General features: G+C 36.3%; 2 protein-coding genes across 5 annotated transcripts; both read left to right on the top strand.

Annotated features, from left to right (window-relative positions):
- Positions 1-6012: 6012 nt before the first annotated feature.
- On the top strand, positions 6013-12440 carry LOC130737471 (protein S-acyltransferase 11). 2 transcript variants are annotated; one of them, XM_057589238.1, is made up of 4 exons: positions 6013-6213; positions 7297-7519; positions 9724-10022; positions 11867-12440. In XM_057589238.1, exons 1-4 carry the CDS (start codon positions 6190-6192, stop codon positions 12347-12349), a joined length of 1029 nt encoding a protein of 342 aa, XP_057445221.1. In that variant the 5' UTR covers positions 6013-6189; the 3' UTR covers positions 12350-12440. The 2 variants fall into 2 exon arrangements, with proteins under 2 accessions (XP_057445221.1, XP_057445222.1); XM_057589239.1 differs by having other exon boundaries at positions 6015-6213; positions 7269-7519.
- Positions 12441-14047: 1607 nt separating this feature from the next.
- Positions 14048-19678, top strand: LOC130737470 (peroxisomal nicotinamide adenine dinucleotide carrier-like). 3 transcript variants are annotated; one of them, XM_057589235.1, is made up of 11 exons: positions 14048-14232; positions 14310-14420; positions 14503-14577; positions 15132-15262; positions 15394-15448; positions 15871-16023; positions 16678-16746; positions 16834-16941; positions 17073-17141; positions 17494-17566; positions 19368-19678. In XM_057589235.1, the coding sequence occupies exons 1-11, from the start codon at positions 14146-14148 to the stop codon at positions 19556-19558; spliced, it is 1122 nt and encodes a 373-aa protein (XP_057445218.1). In that variant the 5' UTR covers positions 14048-14145; the 3' UTR covers positions 19559-19678. The 3 variants fall into 3 exon arrangements, with proteins under 3 accessions (XP_057445218.1, XP_057445220.1, XP_057445219.1); XM_057589237.1 differs by having other exon boundaries at positions 17517-17566; positions 19368-19507; XM_057589236.1 differs by having other exon boundaries at positions 14050-14232; positions 17512-17566.
- The last annotated feature ends 1137 nt before the right edge of the window (positions 19679-20815 follow it).

Here is a 20815-nt window from a genome sequence, read left to right as displayed (position 1 = left end):
GAATCAGAGCTGGCTATGGACTTTGATAGAAGGATTGGTAAGATTAACTTGAGTTGATCGAAGATTAGTTGAGTTTGGGAGGAAAAAGTTCTCATTAAGTATTTGTCTTCCTTGCAAAGGAGTTGTAGTTTGAAGAGAGGAATATTCTTTTAGGAAATGTTGAAGAGTTACCGAGCATCAGAGATCCAAACTTGGAAAAGGTTTAGGTTCTAAGTCTATTAATTCTTGTCATAAGTGTGTAGGACTTGAAGTTTGTCATAATTTGATTGGGAGATCAAGAAGTTTATCGACGAGATGGTAATCAAGTTACAAGAAGGAAAGTGTTAGTATTAAGATGAATACTTGAAGTTATCATAGTTGGACAAGCTACTCAGAGTCTAATGGTGAATGGAACTTTGTTATGGATTTCGGTGATGTATGCTAGAGTTAGCAAGTGAATTTTGATAAGTTGAAGGAGAATCCTATGATTAAGATTGACTTGGGGAGTTGGAAATCGTGTGTGAGTAAGGGATGTAGTGGTGATAGCAGTTACGATAGTAGTTAAACCTCAGAAGGTTGGAGGATCGGATGACGAAATGACTAGTTAAGTCCCTTGAGGTATAGTTATGATTTGATCTTCTAGAGGATAAATCTCGATTGATGCGAAGCTTTAGGGATTTCAGTAAGTGTAAACTGGTTTGAGTGAGGAAGGCTTTGGGGACAAAGACGACAATAATGGATTGTTGGATATCAAGAGGATGATTAGCTTATGAGGGGTTGATGAATTTATGATTAAGGAGAATGAGTCTTGTCATGCACAAGGTAGTAAGACTCAAGTTGAGCATTCACTTCGGAACATAGGAACGTACCGAGTTTCTAATCAGCATTTTGGACGAACGAAAGAAAAGGAGCATGTGGTTAAGGTTGTGCGATTGCACGAATGCCAACAAATATTATTTCCAACGGAGACCCGACGCAAGTGGTCGAACCGGACAACAGAGAGTTAGAAGACGATATGTCTTTTGAGACGTCGTCGGTCAACATTGGGGCCAGAAGAGTGAAACAATCGAGGAGAAAGCAGAGTGTTTTAGTGAAAGGTCATTTGGAATAAAGACACTGGTGATGCGACATGGGAGCTGAAGGAGAAGATTCAAGAACAGTATCCAGAACTTTTTACTAACCCTTAAGTTTCGAGGTCGAAACTTTCTTTTTGGAGGGTAGTAATGTAAGGCCCGAGTTTTTAAGTTTATGCTAAGTGAATAAACTTCCTATTCACGATTAGGGTTGATGTAATGTGAAGGAAAACCTGAACGAAAGTTTATTAAATGAACTATATTTATGAAGGAGAAAGTTCAGGAAAAGTTCAAGGATTGCATTATGATCGATAAAAGTTATAGCACGATCGTTTTACGCTTAAACCCAGGTCAGAAACCCTAGTATATAGCTAATTTTCACTTTTTGGCACGACGGAAGTTAATTCCAAAAATCTTCAGAGAAATGTTAGAACATCTGTTTTTCCATATATCACAATCGTTTCGAGGCGAAACTCTAGAATCTACGAACGTCCGATTCCAATCATCGGAAGTTTGCCGAAACCGAATCCCTGGTATTTCAAAACCCTAGAATCAACCGACAATGAAGACTTTTTCTATTCAGAGCTTCAAATGAATATTCTACACGCGTTCACCCATTTCTCTTGATGATTTCAATCTTTCTTCAGAAGGAAGTTTTCCATTCCGACATTCGATGCAAAAAGCAACTTATCGGGTAAAATAGTTTTACACCGACTTTGCACCGACTTTGCATTAGTTGCCAAAAATACAAGGAGACATCTTCTTAGCTTAGGAATTCCTTTGCCAAAACCTATCTTAGAATTCATGGAGAATGATGCCGGAAAAATCAGATTCGCGAAACTTTCATTTTCCCGCGAATTACCATTTTCTATATATAGCAAGCAAGTGAGAAAAAAACACAAAACTCCTCCATTTTCTCTCCAAGGCCGCGAGCTCCATAGAAGGAAGAGGAAGAAGAGCTTTTCTTCATTACTTGCTTGATCGTCGATCAATCAGTTGCTACTTCAAGGTTTCGAGGTATAGTCGCTAATCCTTACCTCTGATCGTTTTTTCCATAGCTTTTCTGTAGAGTTTTCTGAGCGGATAGTTTATGGGTTTTTGCAAAACTATCCTGAATCTTTCATTTCTGATTCTAAACCTCTTCTATATGTGCCCAAGATCACTTCTGCCGGATTAGATTTTCCGTTATGTCGCCGGAATTCCGCCGGAATCAATTTTAGCCTTAAATACCCATTTTTGGAGTTTTTGAGGTAAAGCTTCAACCTTTAGGCTGAAAACTATCGCCTTAGCTTAGTGTTAGTAGGATTAGTTGTCATAAACGTCGTTGGTGACGTCCCTGCAAAATTTCATTTTTGGGATTTCAGTTTTGAAAATCCTAAGTTAAAAATCATGACCAAAATACCCCTGCGACAGTTTTCGATCCGATAATTTTTCCGAGTTCAGAATACCCTTAGTTACGGCTAATGAAAGCATAGGAACCAAGTTTGATCGAAGAAAAATCGAGCCCCATAATTGCACTAAGTGGCCGAGCCCTATAGGGGAGGAGGAGGAAAATTTCCTTTTCCGAAAACTTGTCTTTCGCGCTAGATTATCGTACCTTAGAGTATAGATTACTTCGAGTAACCTTAGTAAGTATCGATAACTTAGTTTTCGATAGATTCTGATAGTATTTCTGTGGTTTTGCTCTAAAGGTGATTTTGAGGAATTCCCAGAGGAGCAAGCCTTTGATTGTGAACAAGTGTTAGGAGATCGTCCTGGAGAATCTACAGGTGAGGGCTTCTCACTGAATCTCTAGTTAATGCTTAGGGTCGATGTTTCGACATTGTTTACTGTTTATGCACTGGAATTGTGTGTGATTGGAAAATGTTTTCTGAGGCTTCGGCTGACAATGTAGATGATTCATCTACTGAATGTTTTTGAGATTGTCTTACATGCTATGTGCTATGTGGGTAATCTAGGATGTGTGGTGCATGCTTTATATGCTAAGTGCTAAGTGTTTATGATGCGATTTATTGATATATGACATGTTGTTGATTGTGATGATTTAAATATGCTCTGTGCTGGAATCTGAGATTCTGAAAGGTGAGAATAGCGGGCAGGTCATGCCGATTTTATTTTGAGAGTTTTGAGAAAGTTTGATAGGACGAACGAGGTTCGGGCCTTAATTTTGTTTAGTGGATCGAGACATCCTCTGGAAGCGACTTGGGATTGGGAGATCCTGCAAATGTATAAGACTTGCGATAAGACAAAATGGAATCTATTTTATAAAGAAAATTCATAAGACCTTAAATAACCTCAAAATCTTTAAGTAATGATAACAACCTCGAAGGAAGGCATTGGAAGTCAAATCATAGTTTTGGAAAAGCGAGGAGTGTCGTCGGATCCAAGTGTTGAGGAGTTTGGTAAGTTCGGAGTATGTTGGTACTCCTTCGCTCGTTGAGCAGTTTGTTAGCCATCCAAGGGATGAGCCGAGAAGCTTCACTGAGGCGTGAGACCTTATGAATGCGTGATACTCCACTGAGGCGTGAGACCTTGTGGAAAGCATGGATCTTCACTGAGGCGTGAGACCTCGTGAACAGCATGAAGCTTCACTGAGGCGTGAGACCTTGTGAATGCGGGATACTCCACTGAGGCGTGAGACCTTGTGGAAAGCATGGAACTCCACTGAGGCGTGAGACCTTGTGAGAGCATGAAACTTCACTGAAGCGTGAGACTTCGTGAGAGCATTGATGACCCGAAGAGTCATCGTGAGTGGTTGCACTCATTTTATGATTATTGTATTTTGTCGCAGAATCGACTTTACCTTAGGGTAAGCTTTTAGAAACTTTAATTTAGCTAGAACACGTGGCGACGTGTCGAGTGAGATGGGAGACGTTGGTTGACTAATCATCCTGCATTCATGCAACATTAATGGGGTATTAACACAGGACGTACTCTGAACCTCGTCGGATTCCAAAATGGTCATAAGACCCGGATTTCCGTGAAAGAGCGTTTGTAAACGTCTCTTGTAGCAGACCGAAATGGCAGACCTACGGGTTACGGCTGATCTGACTACCTTTGTGTGGTGTAAGAGGCACGCGGGCCGAAATGGCACCACCGTGGCTGGTGAAGGGCTGATCCGTTGATGTCCATCCGTTCCGGATTGCATATTGGTTGACTGGGTTAACCTGCATATCATTTCATGCAACATGCATACTGACATAGTTGATGAGTGTGTTTGATACTTGTTAGTTCTACTTGATGCATGTTAACTGTGATTTACAGTCGTTATATTCTTTGTGGAAATATGCAACCCTAGGATGTTATCCCTAGCTATAAGCCTAAGTGGCTATTATCTTATTTATATTTATTGGTGCTATTATTTACATAATTCTTTGGAGTTGACCCTCGCGTCTTCTGTGTGTGCTTTGGCGAACAAACGCCCTTTGTCAGATGTCTTTGGCGGGCTGATTCATGATGGTTCATCCTTCGGGAGGAACTAGGGTTGAGATGCGGGAACTGGAGCGTATCGCGGTAGCGAGAGGAGGACGGATGGTGTACATAGACTAGGTCGTTCTGGATTCAGATCCGGGCGACGATCATGCTAGCATGTTGGTTTTAGTGCTGGTGTGAGCTCCTCGAGATGGGATTAGTGTAGGAGTAGAGTCTTAGCTCTGAACATCATTTGTTTCATTCGGGACAGGGTAGTTTCCCACCTATAGCTTTTTGTGTGTTTTCTTTACGGGAATCACAGAGAGTTGGTTGGACTTAGGAGGTCTTGTTTCAGGCCGATGGGCCAGGTTATTCTCAGTTTCGAGGGATAGTGTTGCGGACACTTACCTTTAGATTTGGTTTGTACATTTTGCCTTCGGGCGCTACACTTTTCTTTCCGTCACTGGAGGTTACTCGTGACGAGGTTGTTACTTACAGCGGGGGGGCTGTCTATATATTGTATATTAGCTCTATTACTTTTCGCTTTTGGGTTTTATTTAATTCAGTCTTGTCTTAGTTATTATCGAAAAAAAAAATATTTCACGTTTTTCCGCATTAAGTTTATTTTGGTTACTAAAGTGACGCCACCGAAATCGGGGTGTTACATTTGCCGACAGACACTACTTTCCGTCACTGGAGGATTACTCGTGACGTAGCATGCTACTTACTGTGGGGGTTGTATATATATCTGTATATTAGTCATGTTTATCTTTCGTCGATACGTCTTTAATTCGACAAGTCTTTTATTTACTTAAAACAAATATCGAAAAAAAAAATATTCACGTTTTTTTCCGCTTTGTTTTCTTTTTGGTTACTAAAGTGACGCCACCGAAATCGGGGTGTTACAGGGTGCCCTGTCCGTCCCTGGCCAGGGTTCCCGGAACATTCTCCAATTTCTTACCTTCATGTGGTTTTGCCGAGGAATGTAGATCTCTCTCTACTTGCTTCTTTAAGAAATGTTAGCTAACTCATGTAAAGAGAAATGGTAACAAAGTTGTTGATTACATGTCTAAGCTAAGGTTACTCACTTGTGGTCTTTGTAACCCAATTTATATATTATATGTCTACCACCAATTGTACACTAAATCAGATTTTTTTGAAAAAACTACTTTTTAATTAGTTTATAAACAATCTATTGGAATAAATCTGATGAAACAAAAAAAGCGATTTTAAGCAATGTAAGAAAACACAATCGGAACACGTTTTTTTTTTGGTGAGACACGTGATGCATGAGCGAGAAGGAGCTAACCCAAACATGTTAAATGCCGCTAATATGTTAAATAGATATTAAGATAAAAAAATATTTTCTTAAATTTCTAAAAAATAATATATTTTTAAAGAGAATCAAAAAATAATTTTTTTACTAACAAAAAAATCAAAAAAGAATGCACTCATAATAGCCTATATGAGAATATATGATGTGATGAAAAAAAGGTGGAATTGAAATAAAAAGAAGACGAGTGTGAATATAATACAAAAGTTGTTACATATAATAGGTTGCAGCAAGAATCTGGACGGACCTGGCTGATGACTGAACAGAATGGTTTAATTAATAGTGAACCGCCTTGGCCTCGGGGTTAAGCGCACACGCGCACACGCACACGCACACGCACACGCATTCGTCAACGATTGATGTTCAGTTCTCCTCAATTCCTAATCCGAATCTATGGCTTCTTCTTCTTCGCCTCAGGTTCGTTTCACATTTTCCGATCCTTTCATTTTTTCGATCATTGTCGTTTCATCATGGATCAATTCGATGATGCTATGTTATTTCTTGGATTCTATTTTTTTTGCTATGTCATATGTGGCGTGCATTTAATCTCTTTCAACTGTTTTATTTACTAACTGCCTGTTTGGATTGAGGTTTTGTGATGTGATGTAGAGTAGTATCTTTTTTTGAGGCGGGGTAGTTATGTGATGTGATTTAGTGCCAACTTACATTCTTTGGAAGGACAGGTCAAAAGGAATTCTTTTAGACTTTTGAAGCAGAGGGGTAGCTATAACAGTAATTGCCCTTTAGTTAGGGAAGGTAGAGAATAAGCGAAGAGTAAAGTCGAGGTTGGATAGAATGGTTTCATTTTCAGTCCTTCAGTTTTGGTAGAGGATGGGAAATGATATGGTCTAACTTACATTCTTGGGAAGGACAGGCCAAAATGAGTTCATATGCACTTCCTAGTTCCTACCTAACCGCGTTTTTGTTGTATAAATAAAACCTGTCGCAGGTAGTTTTCTTTCCATTACATAGGCTTTTGTAGGGCATAAGTAATCAGGAAATAGACAATGATTCTTAGAAGTGCCCTAAATCAGGATGGAGGGAAGTTGGTAGATGGAGTTTAATCTTTTGTTTTCAAATGATATCCCATGCTTATAATAATCAACCCACCAAATGAAGCGTACACTGTAACTGGAATGTGAAGAAAATATCTACAACTATGGGGATTTGAGTTCACCCATGTGTTGTAGTTCCTATTACAGTAAGGCTAAGGCTCATTAGCGTATTATTTCGCTCTTTTGAAAGGAAATCTGGATATTTAACATAGGGGATATGAATAATCTTTACATGTATACATTCAATTGTTCTTCATGTTCTTGTAATTGAAATTTCTAACTTTGGAAATCATATGATTTTGGATGTCTGTGTGACTTAGCCCTTATGATTTCTCATCCTCAGTCAATTAGTAAATCGATGACTTCCTGGCTGTTATCGCTGGTCTTTTTGTTTTCTAAAGTTTGAAAATTTTGTAGCTTGGTTGCTCATGTAAGTCACATATAGGAGCAATATGGAATTGAGGTTATTGAGAATTATGAGACGACATGCTGGGGTTGTGGATTGCGTGTTATGCTTCCAACATGTGCATCTGTTTTCAAATGTGGCTGGTGTGGGGCCATTACAGATCAAAACAAACAGAAACGTGACCAGAAGTGTTTCAGATGGAGAACACTGCGTGATCGATGCTTTCTTTCTGTCGTCACCATATTTATGTTTTTTGTAATATGTAAGTCTCTACTGTTCATGTTGTTCTCTACTTTAATTTTGCATCCTCATTTATGACTAGAATTGCTAATTTTTTTTCCCTTTGGGGTCAATTCCAGTTTTCCCCTATTCTAACAGCTTATTTTGTCAAATGTCTATCTAGTGTCAAGCCACTACGGTTGGGCTCGTGGTGTGGGGTTGGGGTAGTTTGTGTGACGTTCAAACCTCATTGCCACTATTGTGCACAAAAAAATGTCTATCTTTTTACAGAAGTTTGATTGATACATCCAAATTGAGAGTTGATGGTGTAGAACTCTTAATTTTCTATCATGTTATTCTTTGGTCATAGTAGTTTAGGAGATTTCTCTTACAAATATATGATGGCATCAGTAGGTTTTGAGTTTGCGATATGCAAATTGAAAACAAAACAACCAAAATAATTTAGACAAGCCAGAGCTAACAAGAAACTAAACAAATTAACCAATCCTTTTGTATCTCTACCAAAGGTCCCTCTGAATAAAGAATGGATCAGCATCTTAAAGAAGCCAATATGATCACTTTATCCCATATATCAACAACAATAACTCTAAGTGATCTAGCAATCCTCTGCTATCATATTACTTTTTATCTTTTTCTTCATCTTTACGTTACAAATGTTGCCTTTGTGATAATTATCTTGTGCTATGACCAAGAATTCTACAACAACAAAAGCCTTTTTTGAACTAGGTGAGATTGACTACATGGATCTATTAACATTATAATGTCCTCATGTCTAATAATAGACCATTTAAATTTAAATCCTTTTTGTATGGTTTGACCTATAGTTTTCCTTCGTTTCCCTTTGCTTTTCACTAATGAAATGTCCTCCACTTGATCTCCCTCCTCTCTAGCGCTTTTATATCTCTTTTCTGCATTTGTTTGTAGCACCTTAGGCGAGACGACCATCTCTTCTACAGTTGTTACACCAACATTCTCTGTAATGCTTTTCTTCCCAGTCTAGTGTCATCAAATATCCGTCATGGCAGAATCTCATGTCGGGGTTTTGGCTCTCCGCCATGGCTGATATCTCGCCATAATCCACCATCGTTATTTGTCAAATATGGCGGGGTTTTGGCTCTCCGCCATCCGCCATTAACAACACTGCCTTAGTTCTATAATATTCTCATCTTAGCAACATTGAGCTTAATTTCTTGTTGGCTCTTCATTGCCTATTTAGTGCCATGCAATATTTCATATCTTATAGTGGTGCAATAAATTTTTTCCTTAAGCTTGAGTGGTAATTTTCTACGACAAATTATACGCATAACGTTCCTCCTTTTCATCCACTCGTCTTGAATCATGTGTTTATCATTTCACAATTTATGATTTTTTATTCTTTCTCTAGACCCAAATACTTAAACTGAGACCTATGGTAATGGTCTTCAATTTTCTTCTCTAAGCTAGAATTTGTTTGCTTTCTACTAAAAATTCCATATACTCTGTTTTACTTCTATAGAAAAGCCATGTGCTTCCAAAGCTTTTCTTTCCAGGTCCAATTTTCCATTTACTATTTGTGCTTTGACTAAGAATGCAAAGGCCAAAAGGTAAAACTTACTTCCTGCTATTTTATATCTACTTAATGTCATACTCTTTGGGAGTCCTCTGACACTAGAAGAACCCTTAAATAAGTAGGATAAATTGCAACCAAAGTAATTATAAATTTTCATCTTCAGTTACTGTGGGCACGTTGCGTCAGGTCTCCTTTCCATGGATAACTCAACTTTATACCACTATTTTCTTTAACTTAAATTTGGGCATCATAATGCATCTCTTTAGGAGGTAATGTTAACATCTTGACAACCGTCAGTCTGGTCTCCTTTCTTATGGCTGTTAAAATTGAGTAACTTCAGGCTGTGTTTTGTGATTCAAAACTTGAGCATGGTCATAGATGAAGTTAGGATTGTCCATGGAAAGAGGGTAAGAATCTGAGCATTATAGTTTCAGTTGTAATTGGCACTCATCAGGTGCTTCTTGTGCTGAAGAATTCATATCTTTATCTTATAATTTTCTGTGACTGTGTTTCTCTCTATTTAAGTTACACTTTCTTTCAAAGATCATTTTTGTTTTTCTGTGTTCCTGTTATCAATGATTCTTTCATTAAATGTATTTTTGTAATCCTCATCATCTTTCAAAAATAAAAAGCTGCATTATTCTATACTTTTACATTACATCTAATTTTTTTTGCAGTTGGTGGGGTGTGGGCAGTCTATCCTGTAGTCTTTTCTGTCAGTCTTCTTTGTGGAATTTTACACTCAATCTTGACAGTATTATTGTCCATAGCTACCATTTCCTCATTCAGCCTTGCAGCACTAACGTGTCCTGGCACACCACCAACTATATTATGGGGAAGCTACCCCACTGTAGGGAAAGGTGACCTTGAAAATTATACTTATTGTCACTATTGCTCAAAGCCGAAGGCTCCTAGAGCTCACCATTGTCGCTCTTGTAGAAAGTGTATATTGGACATGGATCATCATTGCCCATTTGTAAGTTTACATCATCTTGAAATTATGGAAATACCAATCTCAGTGATGCAATATCTACTATAAGTTTTAGTTTGTATAATGATTAGATGCATGCCATCTTTAACTGTACAACCTATTACAATGGATCATTTAATTTGAATCTTAAGTTTTTCTAGTTTTGGCTGTATGGATACCAGTTCTATTCCTGCCTTATAATCTTATCACTATAGATTTTTATTTGTGTTGTGCCTTATTCTTCAATTATAAATATATACCTGAAAGTAATTTCAAATTTAAGGATTGTTTTTGCAGTTGATATTAAAAGGAAGAACATTAAGTTCATCATTAGCTGCTAATGCAGAAGCAATTTTGAGACTTTTCAATTGGTGGTAGGCTTTTACAGTTTCGTAGATGTGGAGTTATGGTTCTTAAGGAGCTGAGAGGTTCATATATGATGTTTGAATTGAATCGTGGAAACTACGAGATGTGTTTCTTTTCTTTAGGATCTCTTATTATGCTTATCCAAGCTTCTTTATCTAGTATTTCCCTCTACTACTTGTTATAGTGTATTTTATCCGAGAAAAAAACCTGTTCGTCTCATGTGAGGAACTGGCTTGATAGTGACTGAATAGAGAACCTTATGGGAGAGTGATTTGATAAGGGATGGAGATATCGGAAAGGTGCATTTGTTAGTTTTGAAATATGTTTTCTGTTCGATGGTTGGCAAGCTGCAGTACCAGGAGGAGGACCAAAATTCAAACCCCGGAGAAGACAATTATTAAGGGGGCCTTATAGTTACAGTAGTACCAAGTGATTAGTGTCACATCAGTGCTTATAGAGATATCTAGTGAAAAACCAAAAAATGTTGTATGACTAAAGAGTAGGTCTTGGTTCTTGGAAACTTGGTTTCTAGAAACATAACTTTAGCTATAGCTACTAAATCAAACTCTCCATGCCATGAAACCTTTTGGGGCTAGAATGATGTGGTGTGTAAGAGCTGCAGTCAAGGAAACTATATTTAGTGCATTGGAGTTTATTTGACTAGTGTTGGGATATCGTAAAATTTGGCTAGAAAAACTTGAGATTCAAAATGGGAGGGTCTGATACGTATTTGGTCATATCTCTACGCTATTCAATGTGTGACTTCTCAACATGATGTATTTATTTTCTTCCTTTGGTATTGTAGCTTTCTGGGCCCTTTCTTCGTGTAGCTTAAATTATGAGTTGCTCCATTTTTTGGAAAGCCAACAAACCTTCTAAGGTATTTTCTGTAAGATCTCCTTTCTTTGTCATTTCCTCTTCCATGGAAACAATGCTCGATAAATTAGCTAAGAAGCGCTGAAATTGACAGGGAAACTCTATATGGTCAAAATTTCTTTGTTTTGAATTTCTGTGTGGGGCCTAATCAAACACAAGCGTTTGATACTTGTCAGGCATGGAGATGACTACTTTTTGGTGTGTGCTTGCTTTGTAGTTATTATTATTACTATCAATTGTATTCAAATGGGTACTCTTTTTTATGGCTATAGTGATACAATAATGTTTTATACATACTGTCTTAAATGTTAATGCTAATTTGTCATGACACATGAATGATTTTATGTTATATTTGTAACTCGCTCCTTCAATGAAGAGCTGAGCTCGAAATGTGAACAATGCAGTCCCACCTGTCTTGTGCTGATATTCAAATTTTTTTTAATAGAATAATGAGGCAAAATTATCAAGCTCTAGAGTACTTGGTCATAAAGGCTCTGATACCATGTCATGAATCAACTATTACAAGAGCTTAAGTTATTGGGTGAAGATTCATGAATGATTTTATATCATATTTCTGATATATCATATCTTTTGTAATTTTCTGGCAGATTGGGAACTGTGTTGGTGCAGGTAATCACCGCAGCTTCATTGCCTTCCTCATTTCAGCAGTGTTGAGCACAATCTATGTCTCCGTCATGGCTGCATATTCAAGCATGCACATTTGGCCGCCACTAAACTACTCCGTTGGACACATAAATGGGGCCAGTAGTGCAGATCGAGCATGGAGATTCATGAGTGAAATAATTGCTGCATTCTTGAGATCAGCATTGTTTCTATCGTCTAGAGGACTTGTTCTTGCATATCTCTTGATTGCAAGTGTTTCATTACAGATAGGATTGAGCATTCTTTTATGGCAGCAGCTCTCATACATTTACCAAGGAAAAACTTACTTGAGTCATTTAAGTTCACCAGGAGATAATGATGAAGAAAAGAAAGATTGTCAAAACCTTGTTAGATTTTTTGGTTTTCAATACCCTGTAACAAGATTTTTGCCCAACTTCCGTGCGACTCCGAAGAGGCACGTAAAGTGAAACTCTCATGTTCTGTAGTCAATGATTTCTTTGATTCTCTGATAATTTGTATCAAAGTAATTTTATCTTATACAAAATCAGTTTCAGTAAAGATCACTACAACAGTACAACGTATGTTTGCATTGGTTGATTAAATTTACTTCTTGAAGAGGTGACAGAAGTATCAGTATCCTGTGTCTGGTTGCCGATTGGCCTCATGTGAACTGATAATCACTCCGTTTTAATATAAGTGTCCATTTAGTGCAAAATTATTTGTTTCAGAATAATTGTCCACTTAGAATTCAAGGTTTCATTAATTGATGTTTTTTCATAAAATATCCATATGAGAACAATAAATGAGCAGAGATAGAAATACAATTTAATACGCATGTAGAAGGTGGTGCTGATTTCAGAGGGCTTTGTTGTATTGTTTGATTTGTTTTTTAAGTTTCAATAATAGAGCCTTTTTATTCGTAGTTTTGAATTTTAAAGGTCCTTTGTGAAATGTGCGAAATACCCTTAATGAATAAAATTGAAAATAACTCCTTCTCCCATCCTTAAATCCTCTCTCCTCTTTCTTCTTCAAACCCCCCACCTCATCCTTCAAACATTCTCTCTCTTTTCCTTCTTCTTCAACTTCCATACCCATATAGAAACTCCCGCCCTCAACCTCCCCCCACTCATGTCGCCGCCCACCCCAACGCCAATGCCATCGTCGCTGTCCATCGTCGAAGGCTGCTCCATCGTCGCCATCACCGGTCTCCTCTATTTCCCGAAGTAGACATTCCAATCATTTTATGATATTACTTCCCTTGTTATAGGATATTATTCGTCAGAAGTAGACATTCTCATCCCTTTATCAATTTCAGTTTATTAGTGCCCTGCATGTGCTTAGGGTCTAGAAATAAGGATTCTTGACCCTTTTTTGTACATTGAAAAGATAAATTGCATCATTCATAGATTGATTCCTGGACCTCCCCGGATCTTACCACTTAAGTTATCATTCCAGAATGATTCTCAATATTAAAATCTTAGAATAAAAATAAAAGAATTTAAATATAACATTGCGGTACTAGATCTCCTTTGAACTTTTCCTTTGAACAATAGCAGCATTTGCTTTTACTATTTAATTTCTTTTGGAAACTTTTTATTATTTTAATTACCCATCAATACAATTGATTTAACATTTATTAGCTATTATTGTTATTAGTTGGTATTATTATGATTGTTATCTCCCATTCTGCAGTTCGATGTAGCTAATGAATAACTTTAAATATTTACTATTTCTTTCCTTTTTAAAGGATATCTATTGAAATATGCAACTATTTTTCAAATAGATAACCCATAAAAGACAGAAAAAAATAATAATAGTGATATAACTCTCGATTAGAAAATTGATACTCCCGTCTTCCCTAATTATAATTTAAAATTAAAAATCATGTTTATTAAGAAAAGTCTTAATTGATGCATTGGTTTTTAAGATAATGACACAATCTTTTACATTTACCCCTATTTAAGTGAGTAGTACTAAGTGAAAAGAGAATAAAAATAAGTTTCAATTTCAAAATTTTGGAATGAAAAAATCAAGGATAAATATAAAAAAAAACTTTTGTATATTAGCTTATAATTATAACAAGTTCACTTAATCACTTCCTGATCCTCATGACCATGTGTAAAAAGTCTTGAATATGTATATTGTGAATAGTCAATATCTTCTATTGGACAGATGTTTGTGAAGTAAACCTCTGATAAAGTGAAGGCCCAGAACAAGAAAAAGAAGAAAGAAAGAAAGAAGGGCGACAACCAGGATCATTATCATGTCAGAGTCAAACGCAATTGCAAATGGTTTGGCTGGTGCAGGTGGTGGAATTATCGCTCAAATCATAACTTATCCTCTTCAAGCGGTACCTAATCTTTGTCTTTTTTTATCTTTCATCCTTTGCTTCTCTCTTATGCTCTCTTACCATTTTCAAATTCGCAGGTAAACACGCGCCAGCAAACTGAGAGAACACTCAAGAGGAACAAGCAAAACTTTAACACAAGTGCCACTGCTCCTGCTTCTGCTCCAGGCACTCTTTTTCAGATATTTCAGGTGCAAAATTTGGAACCTTTTTGTGTTGGTTTGTTGTTGTGTTTATCAACCTTTGATTGTATTTTTATACCCTTTTTATTAGGTCATTGGAAATGAGGGCTTGGGTGGACTCTACAGTGGCCTCAAGCCTTCTCTTCTTGGAACTGCTGCTTCTCAGGTTATAGCTTTTGCTGATTATTCACTTGTTGTAAGATGCAATGTTCTAGGCTTGACTTATGATATGCTTCCTATTTATTGGGTTGTTGGCTTGCCATCTAAGGGTGTATTTGGGTAAATTGACATTTTTTTAATTTTATTTTTTTGGATAGACAAATGTTAGTTTAGTAATGTTAGTAAATTAGTCCCACTCCCTCCTCAAGGTTCGAACCCTGGACCCTTCACCCTTCACCCTTCATCCTACCCAACCCTTATGTCTCCTAGCTCTTACCACTTTAGCTAACCCTCGGGGACGGGTAAATTGACAATTAACATGACATGTTCACAAGCTAATTTGTTGAAATAAGCTCAAAATAGCTAACAGGTAGGTGTTAGTGCTTATTCGTAAACTAATCTTAGCAAATTATGAAAATAAGCTCATGATAGCTTATAGGTAGGTCATAAGTTGTTTTTATAATATTTACCCAAACGCTTGCATAAACACTTATGCGATAAGACAAACACGAATAATCTCTTCCAAAGGCAGCCTAAATGCTTATTTTTCTATGCTGGCAGGGCATTTACTACTACTTCTATCAAGTTTTCAAGAACAAAGCGGTGGCCATTGCTGCTGCTCGGAAAGTCAAAGGGCATGGAGATGGCACTGTTGGAATGTTTGGCTGGCTTGTTGTGGCTGCAATTGCTGGGTGATTACTCCATCATGACACTTTCATTTAAATGATACATCTCAGAGTACTCATCTCTGTGTTGTGTAAGTTGTGATATCCACTTCCATTTATTTGATTGATGTTCTTATTGCAATTCTGTTATTCTGCAGGTCCTTGAATGTATTGTGTACAAACCCAATATGGGTTCTAGTGACTCGTATGCAGGTGCATTCAGATATTTCTGCTTCTTGGACTGTTTTATTTGAAGTTTTACACTTTGTAAAATGTAATTCAGGTTGCGTATAATTTGAAATCATAATGTAGTCTGTGATTATGTTCTGTTCAACTGAACACGTTAATAAATATAAATTGGGATTAACATTCCTATATTTATTTTGTGACCATTAAGATTCAAATCCTTTGGTTTACATGGATGCACATGTTTTCTTGACATTGCATGTAAACCTGGGTTATGTTAGGTTCAATATTTTCACATTGAAGCACCCCCAAAAGGGGAACAAACAATCCATAGACTTTTAATGCTTCAAACTAGCAATGATCCATTTTCAATAATGTTACCTCAGACTATATATCCATGTTTGGTGTCCAATGTCAATTATGCGTAATATTTCATATTTTGATTCTAGACACACACTCAAGCAGAAAGAAAAATCATGGAGCAAAAGAAAGAAGCATTGAGGAGGGATGCTTCAGAAAGCAGTTTAGCAGGTTCAACATTAGAAGACCAATTGGCTGAACTCAATTCTATAAAACCCCGACCATATGGAACTATACATGCAGTTGGTGTTTTGCTTCTTTTCTCCACTTTCTTTCTTTGATTACTGCTCATTATTTAGACTGGTCAGGGAATGAGTGTGGATTTTTTTCCTTCTTTAATTACTAGATTTACTGCTTTAAACAACAAATTTGAATTGCAAGAACTCTCCTGTCGAGTTTTATGTTTAAAATCTCATAAGATTTCAACTTCTTTATTTTGGGGAGTGTTATCGTTTCACATTCTGTAATCTCCATTATCCATGCCTTAACAAAAAATGTGGTTCTGCTTACAGTCATGATTTTTCATGTTGAATTTTATATTTGATACATTGTTAGAAAAGCATAGAGTACTTTTTGGATTCTGATTTAATTTATTTTAATTTAGAAATCTATCTTTATAGTATCTTTTATATTAGGATGTTATCTCTTATTCTAGTAGTACATCTTCTGTATTTCTTAGGGATTAAGTTATTGATATTAGGATTAGTTATTATAAATAGGAGTGCCCTCCTTAGGTTAGAGTCATGGATTAAATTATTCAGTTGTAAAGGATTTTCGGGTCCTAACAGATTCACATGGTGCTTCAAAGAAATTTTCATAAGATTGTCATATTTTCCAGTTACATGAGCTTTTTTCACTTTTTTAAGTGCTGATATGAAAGTTTTACTTGATGGAAGGCTAATGAAGTATATAATGAAGCGGGTATTGTTGGATTTTGGAAGGGTGTCTTCCCTGCCCTTATTATGGTCAGCTTCATCATTTGTTCTATTGATATATTCAGTTCTGCTAAACATTCATATAATCTTTATATAACTGGGGAATTTTCGTTACAGGTTTGCAATCCATCAATCCAGTTTATGATCTATGAGAGTTCATTAAAGCGTCTAAGAGAAAAACGTGCGGCTAAGAAGCAGGGGAGTAGTAGTGTAACCGCTTTGGAGGTATGGAGAACTTTTTAATGCAATTAGTTGAAAACATGTTCCAGGAGAACATTTTAATTTGTTTGATGTCACTTTCTGTATATTTTCCTTTTCTGTGCATCTCAGTAAGCATCCTCTTGTCGTTCAAAAAGGTCTTTTTGGTGGGAGCAATAGCAAAACTTGGAGCGACTGTCACAACATATCCCTTGCTAGTTGTCAAGGTAAATTCCGTTATAGTTCCTTCATTTTCTTCTATATTATTGTTTACTATTAAGAAAAACAAAGGACCATGAGTATAGGAAGTCTCTCAACCCCAGTAATTGGTCCACTTTTGTATTAAATGACTTTTCATGTAAACAGTTTCTAGAATGCATAATTTGAATTATCCTTTGGATGGTTGTTTTCATTCATTCCATATAACCAGAGTTTTCTCTCTTCCAGTCTTGATTGCTATAATCTGTATGCAAATGTTTTTAATAATATGTATCTAAGTGGCTATTCTGCACAGTATCCACTCTCTAACAAATGCACCATTACACACTCTCGTATGGTTTATGACTCGTACTACTACAGTTTTTTCTTTCCATGCAGTCAAGGCTTCAAGCAAAACAGGAGATTGGTGGAAGTAACACATTAAGATACACAGGTTCGCTTTAGATTGATGCAGTACAACTTAACTTGCCTTTGGACTTTTTAAATATTTTTTCATTATAATTCCCATCCTTATCTATATTTGATTGAAAGTGGTCATGTTTTTAATATTTGTTGTATATTTGATAAGAACCTTGGGGTAACTATACCACAAATTCCAGTTGTTGTGGTTGGAGAGCCCAAAGCCTTATAAACCCCACATTAGAATCCCATACTTCCAATATGATCTCATACCTTGCAATTTGGTCCTAACAATATAAAAACTGTGGAATCACTATCATCATTATTTGAACTTCAGTAGTTCCTGTTGTAACTTGTAAGTGGCCTATGTTCCAGCTACATTTAAGTCGAATAAAAGGGGAGAGAAACTGCCATTTTTTTATAAAAAAATTAATGTATTCTATTTTACTATTTGTTAATTTTCTTAATTGTTTCCTAAAGAGTTTTTTATTTATCATCATGGCAGAGAGATCCTATTGTGAGCAGAATTTAATTGTCCCATCTGTTTTACTTGATTAATATAGGGTCCACTGATCAATCCCTGTAGGACTAATCAAGCCATTTAGGTTCTCTTCTGTAGGATTCATATTTGAAGCTTTCCATTTTAAAATACTGGGATCCTAATATTTTCCTTTTTTGCATGCTGAAAAATAATGGTATCTTATACTTTGATTTGACAATATGGTTTACTGCATTATAGAAAACATTGACAATGCTCTTGAGAACCTTTGAGTTATTTTCTGTAATTTTATGAGAGGATTGATTTACTCACAAAGAAAGTTCTGTCAAATTTACAGCGTGTTTGTATTCATGGATAAACCTGACAGAATCATTTCTCTCTCCACAAAAGCTACCCCTAGGAGCTTCCTCAAAATCACCACTCCAAACATGAAAAACCTACTAAATTTCTAAACCCACTTACTGACTTAATAACCTTTTGTGAAGTACATATCATAAAAAAGTTTAACTGTTGAATAACGTGACATAGACAAGTTTATGATTTGTTAACAAGATATGAATTTTCTAAGGACTAAGGTTACAAAACTAAGGACATCTGATCCCTTGGTGAAACCTTGAAATTGAACACTGACAATGAATGATGGATCTATCCATAATTGCCATCCATCTCCCTCCTTTCCATTTCCACCCAGTTTATGTATGTTTGATCCTTTTATTGGCCTACATAGTCATAGTTACATGCAGACTTCTTTCCCTACTAATTATGCTGCATAAAGTTGGTTTTTATTAGGAAAATCAGGATAGTAAGTGTCTCCAATGATCTTCCATAACCTGATAGTGATCTTCATTCAATATGATGAATAAGATAACAGTAGATGACAGAAACTATAAGAGAAAATATAGAGAATAATACAATTTTGTACTCCCATGAGCCTATTGTTCTCTGCTTATATACAAGTAAAAGAGAACCAACAGTACTCACATGTGCAGCACATGAGCCAGTATTAACTGTGTAACAAAACACTAACTAACTGAAACTAACTAGCTAACTTTCGATTTCAAAAGTTTTGCTTGACTTTTTGTCTAACTATTTTTCCGTTCCAACTCTACTTTAGTTTGTACTCTGCATGTTTCGCTACAATTATAGTGCACTATATCTTCAACGTTTCTTTGTTTTTGTTTGCGAAAAATATTTGTTCGTTTTAATCTCTTGCTAGTTACTTCAGCATCTTTATGTCTTTCCTTTGCTATCCTGAAACATCGAAACAGAGAAGAAAACAATTATGTTTTTTTTGTCAAAGCATGTTTTCCCCATTTATAATGTGCTATAAATGCAGGTACTTTTGATGCAATACTTAAAATCATCCGTTATGAAGGATTTCCTGGTTTTTACAAGGGGATGAGCACAAAGATAGTGCAGAGTGTTTTTGCAGCTTCTGTTTTATTCATGATTAAGGAGGAGCTTGTTAAGGCTTTTATGGTGCTAACTGATAAGAGCAAGAAAGTTGTATTAAATTTGGGTAGTTGACTTCTTTAACATATGGAAGGGATATCTTTCAGACTGGTTTGCCCATCCCTATTGGTTATTCACAGCTTTTGGTGAGGGATTGTTAAAGTTTTCACCAAATAATGGATAAAGTTAAGGACATTGCTCTGGTACCCTTTTAAAATGAGAGGGTTTAATACCCTTCTATTGTTTCAAATATTATGAGTAGATTGCAAATTGTAAAAGTTTAATATAGAAGATAGCCTGACATATCAAGAAAAAAATGGTTTGGAACCCCTCCATTTTAAATGAGTATCGGAGAAATTGCCTAAATTTAACTCCACATGTTTTGGACCGGTGTTGTGGAATGCGGATTGCATTGGAAAATGTCACACGATTGGTATTCAAGATATAGGAAACTGTCAACTTCTCAGACATGAAAATGGCTTCTTCCTCACCACTTCACTTCATTCTCGATTTTAATTACTCTTTCCTAAGTGTTGTTTTAGGCACTATTAAACAAATTATTTTATCGTTCAGATTTCTTCCAAATTTCCTTGACTTTGATTCGAGGCCAGCCATTCAAAGTGTTGAGTAATGTGCTAAGTGGAATGATTAAGTGAAATGTTGTGACTCGCATTGTGTTTCCACTCCGGAAATGATGAATCATGCGCTCTTGACTTGCACTGTTTTACAACTTTTGTGGTTTCCTTGTAGCCTCAGGAAAATGTTGACCATGCTGCCTCTATGCAGGGTTTTATGTATGAATTTTTATCGGTTGCTGATGTTGATAGTGCAGGTACTCTTTAATCCTTGCTATTTTCCATTTGGGAGGACCAGAACAACATGTTATTTTGTGGTCCAAGCTCTAGGTGAATGAATTTTCCTTTCAGCCAAGACCTCTATAGCAAAACCCTAACGGCTCTAAAAGATAACACAATATTGCATTTTAAGATATAATCTATCTCTAATTCTTTTCAAAATTTAATTAAAGCTTGATTGGGTCCCGGACTCATAGGGTGCCCGCAAAAAATACCCACTATGGGTAGGGTAAAAACCCGCTAGATGGGTATGGAGTTGGGTTTGGGTAATTACCCGCAAAAAGTAGTGGGTATGTGTGCAGGTATGGGCACTATAGTACTCAACCCGCCCTATACCCGCACACATATATTATTATTATTATTGTTATTTTTATTATTGTTATTTTATTTGGTAATATATTAAGTAATTAAAAAATTAACTTAAGCTATAACTTTCAAACTCACTCTTTTTTTTTTAAAAATAGGTGAGTATTTATTG

This window comes from Lotus japonicus, chromosome 2 (genome assembly GCF_012489685.1).
Source record: "Lotus japonicus ecotype B-129 chromosome 2, LjGifu_v1.2".
Classification (NCBI taxonomy): Eukaryota; Viridiplantae; Streptophyta; class Magnoliopsida; order Fabales; family Fabaceae; genus Lotus; species Lotus japonicus.
Note: the sequence above shows the minus strand (reverse complement) of the source record. Positions and strands in the feature narration are given on the sequence as shown.

What these genes read in the sequence shown, in the direction of transcription:
- LOC130737470 (XM_057589235.1), top strand. Translation starts at nt 14,146, where the DNA reads ATGTCAGAGTCAAACGCAATTGCAAATGGTTTGGCTGGTGCAGGTGGT. An exon ending in TAACTTATCCTCTTCAAGCG is followed by an intron (nt 14,233 to 14,309) that starts GTACCTAATCTT and finishes TCAAATTCGCAG; the next exon opens with GTAAACACGCGCCAGCAAAC. An exon ending in TTGGAACTGCTGCTTCTCAG is followed by an intron (nt 14,578 to 15,131) that starts GTTATAGCTTTT and finishes CTATGCTGGCAG; the next exon opens with GGCATTTACTACTACTTCTA.
- LOC130737471 (XM_057589238.1), top strand. Translation starts at nt 6,190, where the DNA reads ATGGCTTCTTCTTCTTCGCCTCAG. An exon ending in CTTCTTCTTCTTCGCCTCAG is followed by an intron (nt 6,214 to 7,296) that starts GTTCGTTTCACA and finishes AGTCACATATAG; the next exon opens with GAGCAATATGGAATTGAGGT. An exon ending in TGGATCATCATTGCCCATTT is followed by an intron (nt 10,023 to 11,866) that starts GTAAGTTTACAT and finishes ATTTTCTGGCAG; the next exon opens with ATTGGGAACTGTGTTGGTGC.